The sequence below is a fragment of the Patagioenas fasciata genome, chromosome 5 (genome assembly GCF_037038585.1).
Source record: "Patagioenas fasciata isolate bPatFas1 chromosome 5, bPatFas1.hap1, whole genome shotgun sequence".
NCBI lineage: Eukaryota > Metazoa > Chordata > Aves > Columbiformes > Columbidae > Patagioenas > Patagioenas fasciata.
This window is the reverse complement of record NC_092524.1, coordinates 69,108,316-69,129,155: the sequence shown is the minus strand read 5'-3', so window position 1 is coordinate 69,129,155 and position 20,840 is coordinate 69,108,316. Positions and strand designations below refer to the sequence as shown.

Genomic DNA, 20,840 nt, shown 5'->3' with positions numbered 1-20,840 from the left:
AGAACGTTGCCTGTATTGTGTGCAGTTCTGCACACAGCGTACACACACCCAATTAAAATTATTAATTTGCACATGCACAGGGTAATTGTATCATCGCGTGACTCAGGAGCAGAAATGTCGGGAGTCGGTGTGTGCAATAACCAGCGCTCTCTCAAGCCGGCCCGTGTGCTGAAGGCTTTGATCAGCTGAGAACTGCAGAACGAACACGGTTACTTCTCAGCTCCCCATCCAAAGTTCAAATCCAGACTCTAGGCAGATAACATGCTGGAGAGCTATTAAAGGACTATTAAATTTTGCTTTTATTTAGTCATGCTAGAATCTCCATGCACCAGTATTATGAAATACATTAATTATTAATTTTTGCTTATGATTAATGAATTAACTCAATGCTGAATAAAAGGCAACTGCCGCATCTAATAGGAATCTAAAACCCCTCAAGCAATTATTTTGTAAATAAATACATACATATATTCTTGATTTCCATGACACACATCCAGAATATTAGACAAGGACTTCATTTTGGTTTAGGCTGAAAACCCTAGACATATAGATTGATGTAAAATGAATACTCTACAAAGCTACAAGGGGCCGGAGCTCCATGAAAGCGCTTTCTCCCTCTCGAGTGCAGACTGCCGCGCACTCCATTAAAGCCCTGGTTTTGTACGCGATGACACAAAACAGACAGCTGCAATAATACAAGAGCCTCAGTGAGCTCAATAAAGTTCCAGGAACATACAACTCTATTCTCTCAGCTGCACAATCCAGGCCTAACAACAGTAACCTTTCATTCCATCATTTCCTTTTGTCTGTATATTTATGTCAAGGAGCAGGTCAGCTTGCAACAGCCTTAAGCCTAAGGTGCACTCGAGCAGCAGAAAATCCTTCAAAGTACTGTGCATTTCTAAAAATAATGCTGAAACAAACAGATTCCCACCATTTCTATCCTGAAGCCCTGTACAGGGAAACGAGTTTCCAACTAAGCCTGCTTTGTGAAATCTCAATACTATATAATCTTTAAGTACTATCAGACTCTGTTCTTCAGCTTCGACTTGCTTTAACGTCCAAATACCTTTGTTCCTTTTAGTGATTCTGCAAGCAAGCGCTTGGTTTTCCAGTATCGTTCTTACCTCTACGTCTTGGACCGTCCGCGGCTGAGCGATGCATAGTTTGTTTAGCAGCTGAAGTATCAACTCCTCAATGTAATAGAGGGAATCTTCTTTTGCTGAAAGGTTTGGATGAACCTGTTGCTGAACCTGTCCAAAAGAAATAAAAGAATTAGGGTTTTTTTTTTCCCCATTTAAAATTGTATGGAAGGAAGAATCGGGGAAAAAAGCAGGGCAGCTCTGTACTGTGGTGCTGCAAATTCCCACATGTCCAGTAATTCCCCACAAGTTTTTCTATGTAGTTAAGGTGGCAATTCCTATTCCTGCAAAGCTGGCGTCTCTGTTCAATTAAAACCCAAGTGGTTGGGCCTGATGGTAGAGAAAGGATTTCAAGTCAAGGCACATTTCTGCCAGTGATGCAGCAAAAACAATGACTGTGGGTAATTCTGCAGTTATTCATCCCCAGAATGAGTAACACGCAGTTATGTTACCAACCCTGCCAGTGAGTACTGGGTGACTGTGAGCAGAGGAGGAACACGGACCCACCGGAGGAAAAGACCAAGCAGGGACTCCGGGCTAAGAGAACCAACCAGTCTGGCAGGGAACTGAACTAACGTGCTGGTAAAACCTGTGGCAATAAAAAGCCACGGCCACGGCACCGGAGAAGGGCAGCAACACAAAATAATTAGAACATGAAATGCTGTCTGAGGCATGAGAGAGATGAAGTACAAAAGCAAGGAGGACCTAAGGAAAATCCTGAGTCAAAATACAAGTGTCAAGACTAGGAAACGAGCTGCGAGAAAAGCCAACTTCCACCTCCCCCTAACGCAAGGCAGGATAACGCCTCTCAGCTCCCTTCACAGAGGTTAATCACAGCTTTAGTTTCCAAGGCTGAGCTAGACCAGACAACCTGGAACAGGCAACGTCAGCTTAAGGGTCACAACTAACTCATCCTGGTCCCACGTGGCTGTTTTCCTGCTAAAAATCCCCCAAATCAAACACCAACCCCACCTTAAAGAAAAAAAAAGCACTCAAGACTTAGTCTAGATACTCAGTTTTCCCTGGCAGCCTCTCAATCAGGAAAGCACTAACGAGATCTTAAACTATAGCCAAAAGATTTGTAAGTAATACAATCCAGGGAAATTCCCTACTCTCCGCATACAAACGATATGTTAATCGCCTCCAAAAAGGAATCTTACATAGTTACATTGGCATTCTGTACGTGGCTCCAAACACAAGACAAACGGATCGGAAGTTTCTTGGGGAAGGCAAGAACATCTTCGGGTCAAACTCTGAAATCCAGGCACTCCTCCCTCCAGAGACAACGGAGCTCGGAGAGCTTCCTCCAAATAGAGGAATTCATAATTTCATACCAATACCTTGAGGGTAACTCAATTTGTGGCCCTGGTGGCTTTTATAGATGGTGCAGACACAAGCCCAAAAGAAGGAAGGCAGGTGTCTGGCTGGCTTCCTTCCCCCTGGTCAAAGGAAGGTGGGTAGAGCTGTCCCAGAGCCATCACTTGCTGCTCCATCTCCTGCTGTGGGCTGAAAAATGGGGGGACAGGACTGGGCTTTGCCCCCACAGCTCCACGGGAGGAGAGAGGAAGAGTCAACATGGCCAGCAGGTAGGGAGACAAAGCGAAGATGCATAGAGGGGGCTGCTAGAAGGGGCATCAGGAAAAGTGTGGCCAGCAGGTGGAGGGAGGTTGTTCCCACCCCTCTGCTCTGCCCTGGGAGGCCACAGCTGGAGTTCTGGGTCCAGTTCTGGGCTCCCCAGTTTAAGAAGGACAAGGAATTACTGGAGAGAGTCCATGGGAGGGACACAAAGATGCTGAGGGGTCTGGAGCATCTTCGTGATGAGGAGACACTGAGAGAGCTGGGGCTGTTCAGCTGGAGAAGAGAAGCTGAGAGGGATCTGATCAATGGGATCAATATCTCAGGGTGGGTGTCAGAGGATGGACCAGACTGTTCAGTGGTGCCCAGCGCCAGGGTGAGGGGCAACGGGCACAGACTGAAACACAGGAGGCTCCATCTGAACATGAGCAGAAACTTCTTTGCTGGGAGGTGCCAGAGCCTGGCCCAGGCTGCCCAGAGCGGGTGTGGATTCTCCTTCTCTGAGCCATTCAAACCCGCCTGGACCCACCTGTGTGATCTGCTCTGGGACCCTGCGTGAGCAGGGGGGTTGGACTGGGGGATCTCCAGAGGTCCCTTCAACCCAACCAGGCTGAGATTCTGTGAAGGGGCTGCTGCCGCGCATCTTCAACATCCCAGACACAGAGGTGATGAGTGATGACATGGATGGAGACGTCTACCAAGGACAGGCAGCACAGGGACCACACGCACCAACAATGGGAACCCAAATGTCTCAGGGAAGGGACACACACACCACAAACGTGAAAACATACACCAGTGCTGATTGTAGTGGGACTGATAATTAAGATATTACACGGTGGTGGTGAACAGATGCTGCCAACCATGGGAGCTCCTACATGACACCCAGGGAGAGACATCCACCCAGGCAACAACACACATTCCTAGTGCTTAATTCTGCACTGGTGAAAGCACAGGTGAAGAAACACGTAAATAAAGCTGCCGTGCACTGAGAAGGGAATACACATTCTGCTTCTAATCCAGCTGTCCTGCTCTGTTACAGAGTTTTTGTGCAGCCCTGTAAGTATCATTTAGTTTTCTGCACCCCAAATCTCTGCTTCACAGAACTGTTGCACAGCTGAGCACTCCTCAAAGAAACAAACAAAAAAAAAACCCAAGAAAACCAAAACCACTCCTTGAAACCACTTAAGCCTGCGGGTTTTCAACAATAGTCAGTGCGTTTCATGTTCTTCCTGAACATGAGTTTAATTCACAAAACAATGGGAAACCAGGAAGCGTCGAGTTAAGGTCCCCCCACGTCTCTGACACGAGCGCTGCTGCACAAAAAGCATGGGCTAGCTGGGAAATAAAGACATTGCCCCCACAATGAACCCTTAATGATGCTCAGAAATGACAAGAAGAGGAGCTGTAAGATGAGAGGGAAGCTCTGCTCCCCGTACAAAGAGATGGGGAACTCTCATTTTCCGTATCAGATCGCAGCCGTTCTCCTCTCACGAGGGTCACATCCCCGCCACAAAGACAATGACTTTGCTTGTGACTTAAGTGCAGTTCACAGGTCCGAAAAGGGTTGAGGACGAGCGGAGGAGCATCTTCAAACCCTGTCCGAGAACCTCAGCTTCACACAATGAACACAAACAGAAGTGCTGTAGTCAAGTTTGCTTCGAAAGGAGCAAAACCACCAACATTTCTTGGTTGAGACGACTCTTCCCGGAGGATTTAGAAATCGGCTTCCATTTGAAATGGAAGGTCCCACGCGGTCCCTGGCTTGAGGAGAAGTTATTTTGGTGCAAGAGCCGTTACTGAGGAAAAAACCAATTTCGTAGCAAGACACTGTTTTTCATAGCAAAACAAGAAGTTACAAAAGCTGTGCACCGGCTGGCCAAACCAGATGCTGCTGTAGCAAGGTGAAAACACTGATCCTCACAGTATCCACCTCAACCCTGAGTGAAAGGGCTGGAAAAGCAAGGAGAGTCTGATCAAACACTGATTGTATGGAAAAAGCAGGAGGAATTACTGAGGACATGTTTCTTCCTTGAAGGGTTAAAATACCTAAATCCCCACGTTGCACTGAGCAGCAAGAGCTCTGCTGTGGGACCTCTGAGCAGGAGGTGTCAGAGAAATCAGATTTTTTAACCTGTTTTATCTCTGAAAGCACCCATGTGGAGCGCTTGAAGTCACTGAAGAGGGAGATTAAGATTAGCAGGACTATTTTTTACTGTGTCATTAACATCGGATCATTCCTTCACAAGCCGTTCCGATAAATAAAATGACAGGTAGGAGTCCCCTAAGTGCAGCATTTAAACGCGGCCTTAAGGCCTTTCTGAGGGACCGGCTTTTATTTTAGGTGGGAGTTCATAAGCTGCTCCTTCCTTTGCTCATCTTTTTCACTCCTCCTTACTCTTCCACCCCTCCAATAGCTCAAAATTCCTTCTCAGCAAGACGTTAACAGACTTCACAGGCCCCTGGGAAGAAATCTGTTAAGATGAGGATAAAACTGTTCAAGTTGCTCAGCGGTATTAGGACTAGAAATAAATGGATCGTATTTTTTTAGAACTAATCTAAGGGCAAGCTGAATTTTGAACGGCAGGAGGTCTGGCAACGAGTCTGACTCTCAATAATATCTGAGTTTGGGGAAATTCAGAAGTCCTGAGTATAAAAGCAACAGTCAAAGGGTTGTATTTGAAACAACCAAAAATAAAGGGGAAAAAAATAATAGAGCCAAACTTCTTTTTAGCCCGTACCAATGAGACAAACCAGCAGCTCGGTTACACTGTCTAAATATATTTTTACATTATATATGTATTTTGGTAGCAAAAACACTCAGAAAGCTCCGGTTGTTCCACACGTGCCAAACAAGAGATTGTTCATTACAAAACCAACCAACAGAAACACCCCAAACCCACAACACGCACATGGAGTCCTGAGACAGCATTTACCATCACAAACGCAGAAATTCATATTCAGCCAACGAATGTCTCTTTTTAGGTCGGGCTTTTCTTCCTTCTCATCTTGTATCTTCTCAAGATAACACTGCCTGTTAGAAACATGCAACATCTGCTCCAAAGGCATTTTTAATCCCTCATCTGGATGATGCTCCAGAGGACGAAGGGAACCAGATGCAGTAACTTTAAAGCCTGGGATGCTCTTATCCAGCATTGGTATTCCCAATTTTCAAGCATAACTACAGCATAATTCTTTAGGAAGACCCACAGAGATTCAAATGTTTCGAGCAATATCCCTAACAAAAATGCACCGTCAGCTTTTTAAAAATACCCGCACTAATTTCTAACTTTATTTCTAGTACAGCGATTTCTAGATGGCCCATCTTCTACTAATAAATGCTGACAGAGGAAGCATATGAAGTAGTGTCTTAAGCAAAACAGAACTTCATTTATCTTCATACGGCGTTTTAGTCGTTTTCCCTGCAATTCTAAACATCTGATGCCCAGTTAGCAAAATATTCTCTCAATCCAATAAGTGAGCTATGAAAAGCATCTTGGGTGCATCCTCATCCATCAGCTGCTGTCAAACACACCAACGACTTCAGGCTTGTGTTCGTCGTGTCCTTTTACGCAGAGTCAAGGAGAAACTCAAATGTGTGTATATTTATATGTACACATGTATTTTAATCTTTAAAATGGACGGAAAAATAAGTATTTGGATTTTTTATATATATAAAATGCCTTGTTTAAATTGCGATAAGCCCTGAAAGAACCAGGCACAGCCTCTGCCCTGTGATAGGGAAGGAAACCCCCCGGCTGGCGCGGCGATGGCTGCGAGCACGTCTTGCTTTGATCAAACAGCTTCTCAATCTCCCCCAGCTCCTCCACACATCATTTCCCGCTCTGGGCTCTGAACTCGGCGCCCGCTCCTCACTTCTTAAATCCCACCCTTGCCCAGAGGAACCGCTCGCTCAGGCACACTCAATTATTCAAACGGGCCGGGACCTTTGCAATCTTTCTTTTAGAAGATTCTATAATCAAAATTGAGTCACGAGGAACACAGGTCAGCAGAGCTTGGAGCTGCAGAGCGAGCTTTGAGGTTCTGTTTTAAGTGGGCAGGTGTGAAAATGCAATAAGGAACAATAAATGGCAAAGAGCAAAGATACACACTGCTTAAAAATATATTTGAAAAGGCCAAAGCTTCCATTTGGAGACAGGGAAGACTGTCAGAGTTACTGCTTTCTGAACCAGGTGGTCATTGAAATGATGGTAAAAATCATGGGAAGTGTCAGCAGAGTAAAGAGGCCATAAATACGGGGAAAATATGTCCTCGGCACGTTTTCTTTTCCATGAGGAACCTGCTGGGCTGAAGGAACGGCAGCACATGGCTCATCTGAAAAGCCCAGGAGAAAGGGAATGGGTGAGGTAATTAGAAAAGCAAATCCCAGACTCGACAGCTTCTCCCGAGGAGATCAGATAATGCTTGCGGTGCACATGGAGGAAAGAGAGGTGAAGAACTGGGGAGAGTGGGAGAGGAGATCAAGGAACACGGCAAGAGGTGAGCGGCTCCAGAACATGGGTATAATGGGGAGAAAAGCAGCACATTCTGCCCAGTTCCCCCAGTGTCTGGTTTATGGGGTGTGCAAAGGGGCGAGAAGGCCACATGTGAGGGAAAGAAAGGCCCAAGAGAGAGTGGAATTGTGGCAGTAAATAGTTCGGTTTATTTTTTATTCCCAGGACTAGTTGGCCTGGTAAGCGTTTAAGCCAATGCAAATGCTCCTTTCCATGTCCATTTAAACAACACGGGTAGGAAGTGTTTCTTCTTCTAACTTTATTTCACGTCACTGGCTGAGAAAACTCTCCTACTGCCATTTGCCAGCTGCAGTACTTAAGCTGAACAGCATAAAAACAACAAAAAAAGATAAACAAAATAGGGTTTAAGGACCAGTCTCTTTGGTTCCAAATTTTATTTCTGATAGTGAATATTTATGCAAGAACAACAACAAAAAAGCCAGCATACTTACTTAAAAGGGACTAAAACCAACCTACAACACCACCCACACACCCCTGGGAATAAAAAAAGGTTGGAGGAGTTATATTTTGCTTACAGGGGGCTTGGTAGTGTCCCCTGCACAGGGACCTGCTCCCTTCCCACCTCCAGCATCTCTGGATCATGGACACTGTGTTGTGAGGCAACAACGCTTGTGCAGGTCTATGCGTTTCACGGGTAATCAATATCACCAGCACTTGCCTTAATTCTCCCAAACTGAATCTCATATTTGTGTTTGTAGCAGCTGCAAATCTGCTTCAGAGCTCAAGTATATTTATTAGAAGCCAAATGATCTCAAAGATTCCACAACTAAATGTAACAATTACTCCTAAACATCACAACAAGCAACTTTACAGCTGATATTGGAATGCATTAAATAATAATGGATGCTAATGAAATTAGAATGCATAAAATAGTAAGTCACTATAATGACACTAGAGTGTATTAAATAGCTCTAAACCCATGGCAAACGTGCAGGTGAAACGTCCTGACAGTTCCTGCACTTACCTGGACCACAACCCTACACAAGATCTCTGTCTTCACACATTCATTCTCTTGTTTTAAAATACAGAGAAGCACCGAATCAACGTAAACTTCCCAAATGTCCTCAAAATGGTCTTTTATATTTCTGTCTGCAACATTTGGTAAGAATAAACCCTTTAGTCATGCTCCAGAAATTTGATGAGTAGTCCAGAGCAATAGCAGAATTGTTTTAGGAAATACAAATAGCGTACAGTGCCGTGATTACACCAACACGTGGAGCGCCTGCAAAGATGCGAGTATGAACTGTTTAACGGCCTCTGTTTGTAGATAATGTTCCAAGTTATTGGAATAGAATCTTATTCCAAGTAGCAATGGGAGATATTTGGTGTTAAGTTTTCAATTACAATTCCTAAAAGCTTTTTATACGATGTCCAGTATATTAAAACTGGGATCTTCATAGGAGTTACACACTCAGCTGCTACCACTGAGATTCACACCTCATTTTTTGGGGCTGCCCTGCAATCCCAGTCTGAGATTAACAGACATGACATCAAAGCATTGATATCAACCTGCAAAATCAATGCAGTTCTGGAAAGCTGTGCCTGGAAGAAAGCTGCCGGCCAGCAAGAACGAGCTTTGGCACCGGTTACAAAACCCAAATGCCAATTTTAGCAACAGGTTTCATCATTTGACATCTTTCCCCACACAGGCCATTGGGCCACAAAGAGCTAAAAACCCCAATAAAGCAAACAACAAACACCCAGGGAAATGGAAAAGGGGGAGAGAGCAAAGTCCCCGACACCACCTTCCCCTCCAGCACCCACCCCTGCAGAAAATCCTCCCCGCAGGGTCCTGGTTTTATCAGAGAAGGGGGTCAGAAAAGCCCTGCCACCCGCTGTCATTGTCCCCAGGACCCAAACCCACCAGTGGGGCCGTGGAAACGCACCCCGAGCTGTCCAGAGACATCGGGCTCCTGCACCAACCCAGGCCAGCTCCCAGATTAAAGGCCTTCACAACGCTCAGAGCGTGGACCTGTTTGAAGTGATTTCCTCACTGCAAACAGCAGTTCAAGGAACCGTAACCTCAGCGACCAGATGAAAAAAATACTGTTTTCTTCTGATTCATTTACTTTGACGGGGCTTTTATAACAAGTTTCATTATGTTCACTTCCTACTCAGGCGGCTTCCAGCAGAGCAACCGAAGAAAAACAAATGTTTTACACTAAGGACATGCTTGTACATCTACCAGCTGGAGGAGAGGAAACACATGAAACCACTTCCAAATCTTCAGTTTACTAGATTGCAAGGTGCCAGTGCTAAGGATGTGGCGACATCAATATTAAAAAACAGTTTTAAAACACCTGTATTAATAATGTCTTGCTGTTTAGTTCTGTTTTTCCCCAAAAGACTTGCACTGGTATATACGATTTAGTATTATTTACTAATCTTAAGAATACATACATGCTTAAACACATACAGAATATTGTTCAAAAGACAATTCTCACTTTTTAAAACATATTTAAGAACTGATGTATTTTATCTTCTTTTTTTTCACTTGTGATTTGCCAAGTGTCAGCTGCATAGAATGAAAGTAAACGCAAGTGTCTACAAGTGTTTTGATTTCAAAAGTGACCTTAAACTTGCTGAATAGATAATGAAAGAGACTTGAGCTCTTCAAAACATGTCGTGGACTTACAAATTCAAGAAGCAAGGAAATACTACCTGTTGACAGTGAACGGTGCTGGCTCACTCTCCTGCTCCACGGTTTTCTATGTGTTAGAATTAAGGCTTCTCACAAACTCAAGGAAAACCAAAAACTTTCCTCTTCTTCTATTACAAGAAGTATTCATTAAAAAGGATTCTATTTGCCATTCCTGCAAGCATTTCTACCTCTGTACTACCTGTGATGAAAACCCAGCTGAGAAGTTCAACTACCTCTATTCCAGGTGTTTAACAAAAAAGTTCCTGAAGCTCAGACTTCAACATTTTCCTCACAAAAGCATCCTGCTTGAAAAGATTGCATCTGAACCGGCTGCCAAGGGGATTTCTGAGCCTATTCAGAGAGGAATTGCAAACTATTTGAAAACTGTGGTAACATTCTGTAAGCTCTGCAACAAAATAAGCTGATGCTTTGATGCACACTTCGGACTCAGTGCAACACTTCTCAGCTCCCCGATAAACAACGGAAATGCTCACACCTCATTAGCAAAATGAAAGTGCAAGATGTAAACAAAACAACCCATAAATTTACTAAATCGTCCTGGTTTTAAAATCTCCAGTGTTCACATTAAGGCATTTGATCTTTCAAAGAATATATTAAAACTGACAGCGTCTCCCTCATCGCCCGACTGCCACAACGATACAATTTTGTTTTGACTCACTGATACGGCGTGTTCACGAAATAAATGCACATTACAGCAGGATTGCTTCATGCTGAAGGGTGGGTACTGCAGACAAGGAACTTTCCCAGGAAGAAAAAAGAAACTGCCTATAAGCAACTCCAAATTTTTACAAGCCATCACTGGTATCACTAATTTATCTCCTCTGGTTTAGAAAGCCTAATTCCTGCCCTGCTCCTTTTCACCAAAACCAAATGCAAAGAGACAGTAAGAACTGGTAATAGCAGCACTAATCCACCGTTACACTATTTGTATTTTATAACGATGACACCACCACTGAAGTTTTAAAGAAATCCTTTTGGTCAGAGCGATACACCCTCACGTTTGGGTGGATGCTGGTTGGTGTCAAGGTGACATTTTCTGTCAAGCTCCAGCTGGCAGGAACAGAGACACACTGGAAAGCAACGACAAGGAGGAGGAGATTCAAGAGTAAACAGTAGAAAATCCAGGATTCTTCAGCCAGGCGATTAGTGGTTTTTATGCCAGCCACAAGACCACTTAGCTGCCTTCAGCAGCTTTCAATACAAGTGGCACAGGGGCTCAAAACGAATGCAAATCTTTGGGTTTTATTATTAAAAAAAATAAAATATCCCATCTCTAAATCTATTCTTGGAGAGAAAAAAAAAAGACAAAGCAGCACTCACATGCATTATTTGTACGACAGTACCGCCCAGCACCAGAGGTCAGATCAGCAGCTATTCTGGTAATATAATATATAATGGTCCTCACGCTTTGCTCATCCACAACGAAAGGTAACAAGCAAATGACCCCCGGCAGAATAACATCACCCCATGTCCCACCAGCCTCAATTTAACCCACTCCCTGGGGTGTCCCACCTCAGGGGGACGGGCTGGGGACTCCCCTGCTACCCAAAACACATCAGGAGATCAATTCCTCCCCTGTGACGGGCTGAGCGGTTTCCCACATCACTTATTGATGCAGCAGGCAGTTGCTGATCCCTCTTAAGAAAACGCAAGGAGACTTTACCCTGCGCCACAGTTCTCGACTTTCTTGCAGTGATGGAATGGACAGGTTGGGGGGACAGGGTGACAAGGGTTGGGGTGACAAGGGCCGCTCACCTGGGAGGTGACAAGGAGCCTGGAGGAGCTGTCAGGAGAAGCGGCCCGGGGAAGGGCTGGGAGGCTGCCCTGCCACAGCACAGAACCCAATCAATGACACCATCAGCAGCCGCAAACCGAGCAGCCTCGTTAAGAAGGCAGGAACGGGACCGCTGGCAGAGAAGCCTCCGAGAGCCGCAGGGACCTCGCACCACCGAGGGCAGCCCAGGCTGGACGGGAGAGCCTCCGGAGCCGCCTCAGCCCCGCCGTGCCCGGCGGCACACGGGGGAAGGGACAGGCCGGGGAACGGGTGTGTGGCCCAGAGGAGCCGCTGAGGCGGGACGGGCACCTGCGCCCCCCGGAGCCCGGGAGGGTTCAGGGGGTGCCGCCGCCTCCCTGGCCGCCGGCACACGGACTGACCTTGCGCAGGGCGGGCACGAAGAGCCCCCGCCATTTCGGGCCGTTCTCCTCGCCGAAGAATTCGTACGGCTGCGGCGGCGGCTGCATGGCGCCCGCCGCCGGCTCCTCCGCATCGGGGCCGCCCGCCTCGCCGCTCCCCCGCCGGCTACGGCGCCCGGGGCATGGGGGGCGCTGAGAGGAGGGAAGGAGAAGCCGCCGCCGCCGGCGCTCGTCAGGGCCGGGCCGCGCTGGGGCTCTCAGCCGCCGCTGGCTCGGCTCCTCACCCCCCCGCCCGGGCGGCCATCACATCCGGCGCGGGAGGGGCCGGGCTCCGGGGCCGCTCGCCGTGCGCTGACGGGGCGGCGGGTGAGGCGGCGTCGGCCCCGCTCGCTGCGGCCCCGCTACCGCCGCCGCCCTCCGCGCGCATGCGCCGCCGCCCCTCGCTGCCCTCCCCGCCCACCGCGGCCAGCGGCGCCCCCTGGCGGCTGCGCAGGGGCAGAGTCGGCACACCCGACACCTCCCCCGCCCGCCCGGAGCCGCCTCCTCACACCCGGCGCGGCTGCGGCTAATTAATTAATTAATTAATCGGGAGTGGGGCGAAGTTGTGGCATCACGCTAGCACCTTGAACTCTTAGCCGCTTTGTTTGCTGCGATCCTGGACACGACCCTCCCACAGCACCTCCCTCCCCAGCAGGCGCGGCTGCACTGGCGGGACAGCGGCTCGGGAGGTTCCTGCAAAGCGGCTGGGGTTGAAGGGACCTCTGGAGATCCCCCAGTGCAACCCCCCTGCTCACGCAGGGTCCCAGAGCAGATCACACAGGTGGGTCCAGGCGGGTTTGAATGGCTCAGAGAAGGAGACTCCACGCCCGCTCTGGGCAGCCTGGGCCAGGCTCTGGCACCTCCCAGCAAAGAAGTTTCTGCTCATGTTCAGATGGAGCCTCCTGTGTTTCAGTCTGTGCCCGGTGCCCCTCACCCTGTCATCAGGCACCACTGAACAGTCTGGTCCATCCCCTGACACCCACCCTGAGATATTGATCCCATTGATCAGATCCCCCTCCCCTTCTCTTCCCAGCTGCACAGCCCCAGCTCTCCCAGTGTCTCCTCACAGCACCCAGCTCCTCCAGTCCCCCATTCCTTCACCTCACCCTGCACAAAGGATCAACCAGAACCACCAGCCCAGAAGTCACCACCAGCTGTGGTTTGGTGCCCCCTGACCAGCCTCCCTACCCAGGGGCTGGGTTTTTTCGTATCTACAAGTATATCTTCTCGCTGTTCCCTCCACCCCCTGAGCAACCACTCGGGCCAAACTTTCCCTCATTTCCCTTCCGATGGCATTGTATTCAAATCACACGCCTTATATAAATGCCCCTTTTAAGACTTGTCTACAAAGGGAGAGGATAAATTAAATCAGAAAAAAAAAAAAAAGAGGGCCTTTCTACCTTTTTTATAACACATATTTGTCAAATCCAACCCACTAAGCCATGACATGAGGCATCAGGTAATTTCTTTACAACGTTTTAAAAAAATATATAGCATACCGTACTCTTGCCAGAGTTTAGGACTGATCTTACGGGACATTTTCGGGGAATAAATTGTATTTCCCCAAAGCTGTCCTAATGCATTTATTCAGAACTTCAAGAATTACCATTCCACGTGCCATTACAGGCCCAGGTCAGGCTTAAGACTCATTCTGCCCGCTGCTTACACACCGGTGTGAGAAAGAGCTCTGACGTGGGATAAGCTGAGATAAAATAAAGGAAAAACAAGTTTGCTCATGTGTGTCCCCCCAAATAAAGTAATTCCTGTTATATCGAGCTATATCCTGCCTAATTCAGATGAGAATTAACAAATACCAGTGAAACTTTTCTGTAAGTCAGGAGAAACACACAGACCTCACAGTAATTAGAAAACAACCACCGCACTATTTTAATCATAATAGAGAAAGGCGCAGTTATTAAGCCATCCAAGTGAATTAGACCCTTTTGGAAAATATATTCACATATTTTCACACTTTGTGGGCAACGAGATTTATACATGAAACCCCATTATCATAATCCTCTGAAGTTATTCCTTTAAAAAAGGTTTATAACTTTATCTCTAAAAATACAAATATTTCACAGAATGCTACACAAAGATCCATAATTTAAAAGCTTTAGTTAAACTCTACCCCCAAATAATCATCTCCTGAGAGTAAAACGCACAGCAAGGCTGCACGGTTAAATGTGCTGACTGCAGATTCACCGTAGTATCTGACTGCTTTCCATTTTAATGGTCTTTATTCTGTTAATACATGTCGGGGCCACACCTCATGTGGGAGGAAGCTGCTTTTGCAATCCTTTTGTAGTATTTACTGTTGATAGGCAACACTTGCGCTGGGGAGCGCAGATACGATTGTTCCATTGTGAAGACGTCGCTTTTAGGCAGCCGTGTGGTGTTATAGCACTTGGAGCATCTCAATCTTTGTCTAGTGTCGCTGTGGCTAAGAATAACGAACAAAGGGCTTATTATTTGCATTTCCAGGTTGCCGTTATACGGGAGTCACTTTGGTGGTAAAGTAGATGTCACCAGCAAAATAATTAAGAAAGAAATAGACAGGTTAAGCCCTTTTTCCCCTCAAAAGCAGCTCAGCTCTGTGCAGCAAAACCATCAGCTGGCACACCTGACACATGTAACACACTCCCTGTGCACAGCAGGAGTACAGAAAGTAACTCAACAAAAAAATAAAGAGTATGGCAAATTGCCTGGTAGCAAACTACCCACAATTATCTGTATTAGCCAACATCCTGCGAACATCTGCTTTAACAGTATTCTCAAGTGCTTTGTCCCTGGGGCCATGTAATTCTTTTCTGTAGCAATTATGCAGAACACAGCGAGCTGCTCGGGTACCTGAGTACCCGACTTGTTGAACATCGCTCTGGAGTTTAAAGCATGTTCTCCACACAGACCCTCACCCAGGTGAACCTCTGATAAGGCTTCAAATATCCATAAGGGTTCGGCAGAGTAATCGGTGCTTCCTCAGCTCCCTCCTGGGGTAACAGGAGCCCCTCTTGACTCTTGAGGGTGACACTGTGCAATGTGACTCAACTCACCAGGTTTCTGGGCCTTCCCTCCCTTCACATCGCCTTTTACAAAGACCATTTCCACGGGGTTGCTCAACACGCTGTGCAGAGATAAACTCCTTTTGCGCTACCAGTATTCAAAGGAAGAAACAAAACCAAAACCCATGGAGGTAGTTTCTGATCGGTGCTGACTTCCCAAATTTCAGTGAAATGAAACGTGATTGCTTACACATACATTTTAATTTCAGCTCTTTAACAAAATGGAGACAGTGATCAGATAGCGTATCGGAATTGTGTATCTAAATTGACTTGGATTTGGTAATCTGTTGTTAGGCTTATTTTTCTCTGAAATACTCTACGTTCATGTAGAAGGCCCTGAATATTGTTTTCAGTCTCTGATAAAGCCCTTAATTCCTTATCAGCAGAACCCTTAAGCGGGGCTTATCCATTTCCATTACTTCAGTATAAGCCAGGGGCCTGTAGACTCCAAACCACTGGGAGTCACAGAGCAGCGCACAGAGAACCCCCCCATGCTTGGGGGTCTCCAGAGGACCGACCACCTCTGCAGAGTGCGAGGAGGAGACAACGTTCAGAGCAGAGCCGTGGGGAGTCCGTGTGGGCAACGCCACCTCAGAGGCTCCTCCGGCTTCACCTAAAAGCCCAGTGCGGTGCTGGGAGCCCCTCGCCTCATGCTTGGGATTCAAGGATGCAGGTGTTCAAACCTTTACTGCCAACAGGGCTGTTTGCTGCTCCTTGCAGACAGTGGCACCACGTCAGGTCTCGCCAGGCCCCCTAACTCCTTTGTTCACGAAGCCGAGAAGCCGTGGAACGGCAATGGTGAACATTTCAAACGCCGCTTTTGCACCGCACAGCTGTACCAGCACCGATCTCGCAAGCGACACGTTTTATCTTCATCATTAAAGGCTGCAGAGTTCACTCAACACAGACAAGCTGCTCCACGCGCTGCGCCCGTCAATCATTCACAATTCAAATCTTTGCTTCACTTCATCCGCGATCATTTTTGCGATGGCAAGGGAGGAGGTAGCAGCAGGAGAAGGGGCATTTCTGACATGAAGGATTCTGCTTCCAATATCTCCACTGCCTCCATCAAATACAAAGTCATCTACTAAGTTCCCATCGCTGTCCAGTGCTTGAGCTCTCACTCCGGATGGACCCCTGCAAGATAAAAGGAGGAGCTCACCATTAAGAAGAAAACGTTTTCTGAAGTCAGAAAATGAATTGTGATTTGAAAAAGGAAACCCTTTGTTTTGAACTAGCAAGCCTCGTCAGACATGAATTTCGTGCCAACGTTGTATTGCCCGAGCTGAATAACTCCCTTTCACCATGCGCAAGCTTTTCTTATTCTGAATTTTGGACATGTTTGGATAGTTAAACCCACTTCTACTCACTTCAGTGCTTCATCTTTCCTCACGAGTCTCTTCAGTTCCTCAGCATTTCTAAACTCCTTCGAATTACTTTCTCTCTCCACACAGTAAGAAGCTGAATACAGTTTTATTGAGATGATTAAACTAAGTCAACATTCACTCAGCAGCAGCTCACAGTCTGGCTTCCCCTCCGAATTTCATCAGTGTTCTGCCTTCTTTGTGAACTCAGACTGTGTTCAAGCTACTGAATGTGTCACTAGGATAAAGACTACTTATTATTTTGTGAATGCCACAACTGTGAATTTCACAACTGAATACTTCCATGATTTGGTAGCATATTTTGGGGGAGGAAGGGAGTAATTTAATGCAACTCTTGCTACTGGTTAAAAAGAGAGATGAACAAGCCCCTGGGTGTTATCTTTACCTGAGCACGTCATTGACGGTGACCTCAGGGATGAACTTCTGGAGCTCCTTCACCTGAGCGCTGAGGAAACACGCTCTGTACACCTCACTCAGTCCATAAGACAAGTTCCTCAGCACAAGCCTCCACAACCCACTGTTGAGAGCAACAAAAAAAATCACTGCGGGAAGAACAAACCTTGCACGGTAAATGTCAAACTAATGCTAAGAAAGTAGCAAATGCAACTGCGTGGCTGAAGTTCCCATTCCCAACATCAGTGCTGCAATCAGTGCTTTCTACTTGAGAAATACATCTGTCCTTCCCTGTTTCAACAAACCTTGTTCACAGAGCTGTAGCACTGCATCTACAATCCTTTAGACTTAGCTCTGAACTCCGGTCCTTCCTAAGCCCAGGATTTTCCTTTGGTCCTGTCAAATGGCAAGAGACTGAAAACCCACAGAGAGCAGGGGAGACGGACACGTCGCTTGGGATGTTTTCCCACAAACATTCTGAAAAGATCGTCCCGCTCCTAACCGCTCAGCCCTCAGCCAATGAACCTTGCTGTGTCTTTGCCAATCTTGTTTGCTCGCTTCGCTTTCCTCAAGCCTTCCAGTGCAAAAATCTATAGACAACAATCAAGATACTTGCAACTCTTTAATAAACTGCATTAAGTTGAGCTGTTTGCCAGAAAGCTGTTCCCCAGTTCCCTGACCTGTTTCGCAGCCTCTCCTTGAATCCTCCCTAATATTTTCACATTCTTTTTCCAAGTCTAATTTCCAAAATTGAGCACTTGGTAATGGCCTGTCCAGCCCCTCAAAACGAAGCAAGATTTCTCTCAACTTCTACAGATACCCTGTTTAAGTTTGCAATTTCAGTAACGATTCCTATTTCCTCTGACGTGCTTTCTTAGACGCAGCTTCCCAGCCTGCATTCATGGCCCTTAACATATTTCCTACTACTTGGACATGTTTTAAATACATATTGATGCTCAAATTAAGTTGGACACAGCAATTCAGACCACTCTGTGTTCTCTCTTCCAAGCATCCTCTGCAGGTATTTTAATTGCACTGTCTAGGTTGATTAAAACATTCCCCTGCATTGGGCCAAAACCAATCCTGGAAAAGCTCCACCAGCAGCAACACGGCTCAAAAGCACCTTCCGATGAGCAGCCACATTCTCCGACCAGCTGCGACACGTCTCGGGAGTTGATGAAAATTCAAATACAAGATCACATGAAGTCAAATGTCTTGGAGAAGTCCACCCTCATCAGCACAGCTGTCTTTAAACACACCAAGAACTTGGCGTTTTGACAATTGGCTTCCATGGAGTCACAAGTTGACATTTAAATAACTGCGTTCGGCAGGGAAAAAGGCAAGATATTACCTGTAGGTTACAGCGTCTAAAAACTCGCCAGCGCTGAAGTCAAGCAATTTGTAGCCTTCTCGCTTAAAGGCCAGCACTGCGTTAGGACCGAGCCAGACGCTGCCGTCCATCCTCGGCGTGAAATGAAACCCCAGGAAAGGGAACCGAGGATTGGGAACCTAAAGCGGGACACGACAGTTGTTACAGATGTTACAAACCGGGTCAGAGAAACAGCCACGCAACCGCTCGAGTCACCAAACTCATCCAGGAAAACGTTTGTGAGGGGGAAAGTACAGACATTTACAGTTTATTGTGTGAGAGAGTCAATGAAACAACCCAAAACACAGCCAAGGGGTTGTCCTCCCAATAATGGAAATAACTATTTCTAAATGAACACGTGAAAAAGGAAGGAAATTTGCCATTTTATTTCCAATCACTACAACAAAATTCAAGTCCTATAACCACACAACTGGCTCCTGCGCTGGTTTTTCTGCTTGTTAAGTCTGCAGTTAAAGCACGTCCGTAATTTAAAACACTGACGAACAGAGCAGGGCCAAGTAAAACTGCATTTTAGGTAAAAGCAAAACAAACAGAAAAAAGTATGTGATTTCTCAGGATATAAATCAAGCCACAACAAAACCGATGACACACTGATGTTATTCACCGGTAGTAATTACACTGCGATAAAATAGGTTATAAAATATAAGGAAAACCTCCCCATTCCGGTGTTGCTCAAAACAAGGCGCAGTTAGCAAGCCTGAGTAATGCTAATGGTAAGGATCTGCAGTTTGCTTTCTGTTTGTGAATGGAATTCTGTGTAATTGTGTGCGAAGGCTGAACCAGAAATAAGAAATAAGCTCTATGTAGAGACAAGTATGAAATAGCAAAACCTCTTCATGCGCCAGTACTTCACAATCTTGAGCTATTTAGAAAAGATGCCTACAGAGGTGACTGTGTTATAGTCTGAAAATCAGCAACTATTGGGTATTTCTCAAAAAAACAGTGTCATTGTGACTTAAAAGTGCTTTAAGATAGGTTCTTTTTCTCTATTTAGCGCATTGATTATCCCATTAAAATACGCTATTAATACTTCGAACACTTAGTGCAACTACTCCGCAAACTACACTGGTGGCATCACCAAGAGTTGTGCTGTTTTCTAATCTCAGCCCCAATATTTGGCCATAATGAAAAAATTCTGAGGCTGGAAGGCGCTAATTCAAAGATGAGATTGAGAGGCAAATAGCTAAAACTGAGCTTTGGGTATTAGCACGCAAGATTAAACCCTATGTCTAAGTCATTTGTTATTTACTGTTGCCCCTCACTGGCTTCTCAATCCGGCCTATGGATTTTATAACATAAAGAAAGAAGCCAGGTTTTTGTTGGTACGTGGCTATTGTGCTAAATGTTTAACTATTTCCCCTATTAAAAACCAAACACACACACACAAAACAACTGGCAATCATTTCCCATATGGTGCTTTTACCTGTTCTTCAAGAATTAACAAAACCAAGCTGTTCTCTCAGAAAGCAACTAAATCTGTGTCCATACGTTGTGCATCGCTATCCGCAGTCTAACAGAAATAACCGTGGAATATTGCGCTTATTTCTGTAGTTTTAGCAGTTCTTAGGGTACACTGTGAAAGACAAATAGGGCGGTACGTACCGGATAAATATTTCCTTTAACCATATAGGACTTTTCAGGTTTTAGCACCAAATAATCTCCGCGGAAGGGAACGATCCGAGGTTCGGGGCTGCAGCCGCTGATCTCGGACAGGCGGTCTGAGTAAAGCCCTGCGCAGGTCACGATGTGCCGACAATAGATTTCCTCACCCTGTGGAATAAAATATTTACAAAAGAACAACAAAATGCACAAAAATTCAACATTACTACTGAAAAACCACCCATCACATACGAGCTTTGGAAAAAAATGAGTCGAGACCAGCAAGAAAACCAACCATACTTTCAGAAGGAGGGAGAAGAATCCAACGAGCTTTAGGAAGTTACTTTTTAATGGAAGAGCAGAAATAGAACAAGAAAGCAGCAGCACCAACTTAAAAAATTACTGATGGGGAGTGAGGTTGGTTTCTTAAGTGTATCCTTCTTTTTTTTGCCCCAAAGAAGCATCCAGGTATTCTCAAAGGTGACGACTCCATTTCCCGCGCAGCATTCACTGCCTTGCAGGAACGACATCAGTATATGCTTTACTAAATTAGCTTGTGGCTTTCTGGTAATCAAATGATTCTAAATGCCTCCTTATCATTTGTATAGGTGCCAAAGGCAAACATGAAAATAGGTGTTTCTCACCAAATGAATAAGTCATAAAAGGAGGCCTTGGAAACAAGCAGTGTAAGAACGTGCACATAAAGAAGATAAGGGACATGTACAGTTAAACGTAAGTTCAGCAGCAGAAAGTTGTGCTCTCATTATTAGTCCCAGCGCACAGTAAAATCTGAACATGCTCACAGTTAAGAACTGATTGCAGTTGTTTTACAAAAGCAGCCCTAGATGGCAGTGATCATGTTACTGCACAGCAGGTGCTTCAATTTTTGAGAGAGCTGATTAAGCCACCAGGACTCAATAAACATTCTTAA

At 45.9% G+C, this 20,840-nt stretch overlaps 2 protein-coding genes across 3 annotated transcripts in view; both read right to left on the bottom strand.

Annotated features, from left to right (window-relative positions):
* Window positions 1-12,434, bottom strand: part of SOS2 (SOS Ras/Rho guanine nucleotide exchange factor 2) — a 55,757-nt gene extending 43,323 nt beyond the window's left edge. Inside the window, exons 1-2 of the mRNA XM_065839311.2 lie at window positions 12,066-12,434; window positions 1,128-1,253 (exon numbers count right to left, since the gene is read on the bottom strand). Coding sequence (XP_065695383.1) covers window positions 1,128-1,253; window positions 12,066-12,152 — 213 coding nt within the window. The 5' untranslated portion in view covers window positions 12,153-12,434. The remainder of the gene's footprint in view (window positions 1-1,127; window positions 1,254-12,065) is intronic.
* Window positions 12,435-13,946: 1,512 nt separating this feature from the next.
* Window positions 13,947-20,840, bottom strand: part of L2HGDH (L-2-hydroxyglutarate dehydrogenase) — a 13,936-nt gene continuing 7,042 nt past the window's right edge. For both annotated transcript variants that reach the window (XM_065838333.2, XM_071809834.1), the window contains 4 exons: window positions 19,913-20,080; window positions 18,272-18,429; window positions 16,913-17,044; window positions 13,947-16,279 (listed from right to left, as the gene is read on the bottom strand). In XM_065838333.2, the coding sequence (XP_065694405.1) occupies window positions 16,084-16,279; window positions 16,913-17,044; window positions 18,272-18,429; window positions 19,913-20,080 (654 nt within the window). In that variant the 3' untranslated portion in view covers window positions 13,947-16,083. The remainder of the gene's footprint in view (window positions 16,280-16,912; window positions 17,045-18,271; window positions 18,430-19,912; window positions 20,081-20,840) is intronic.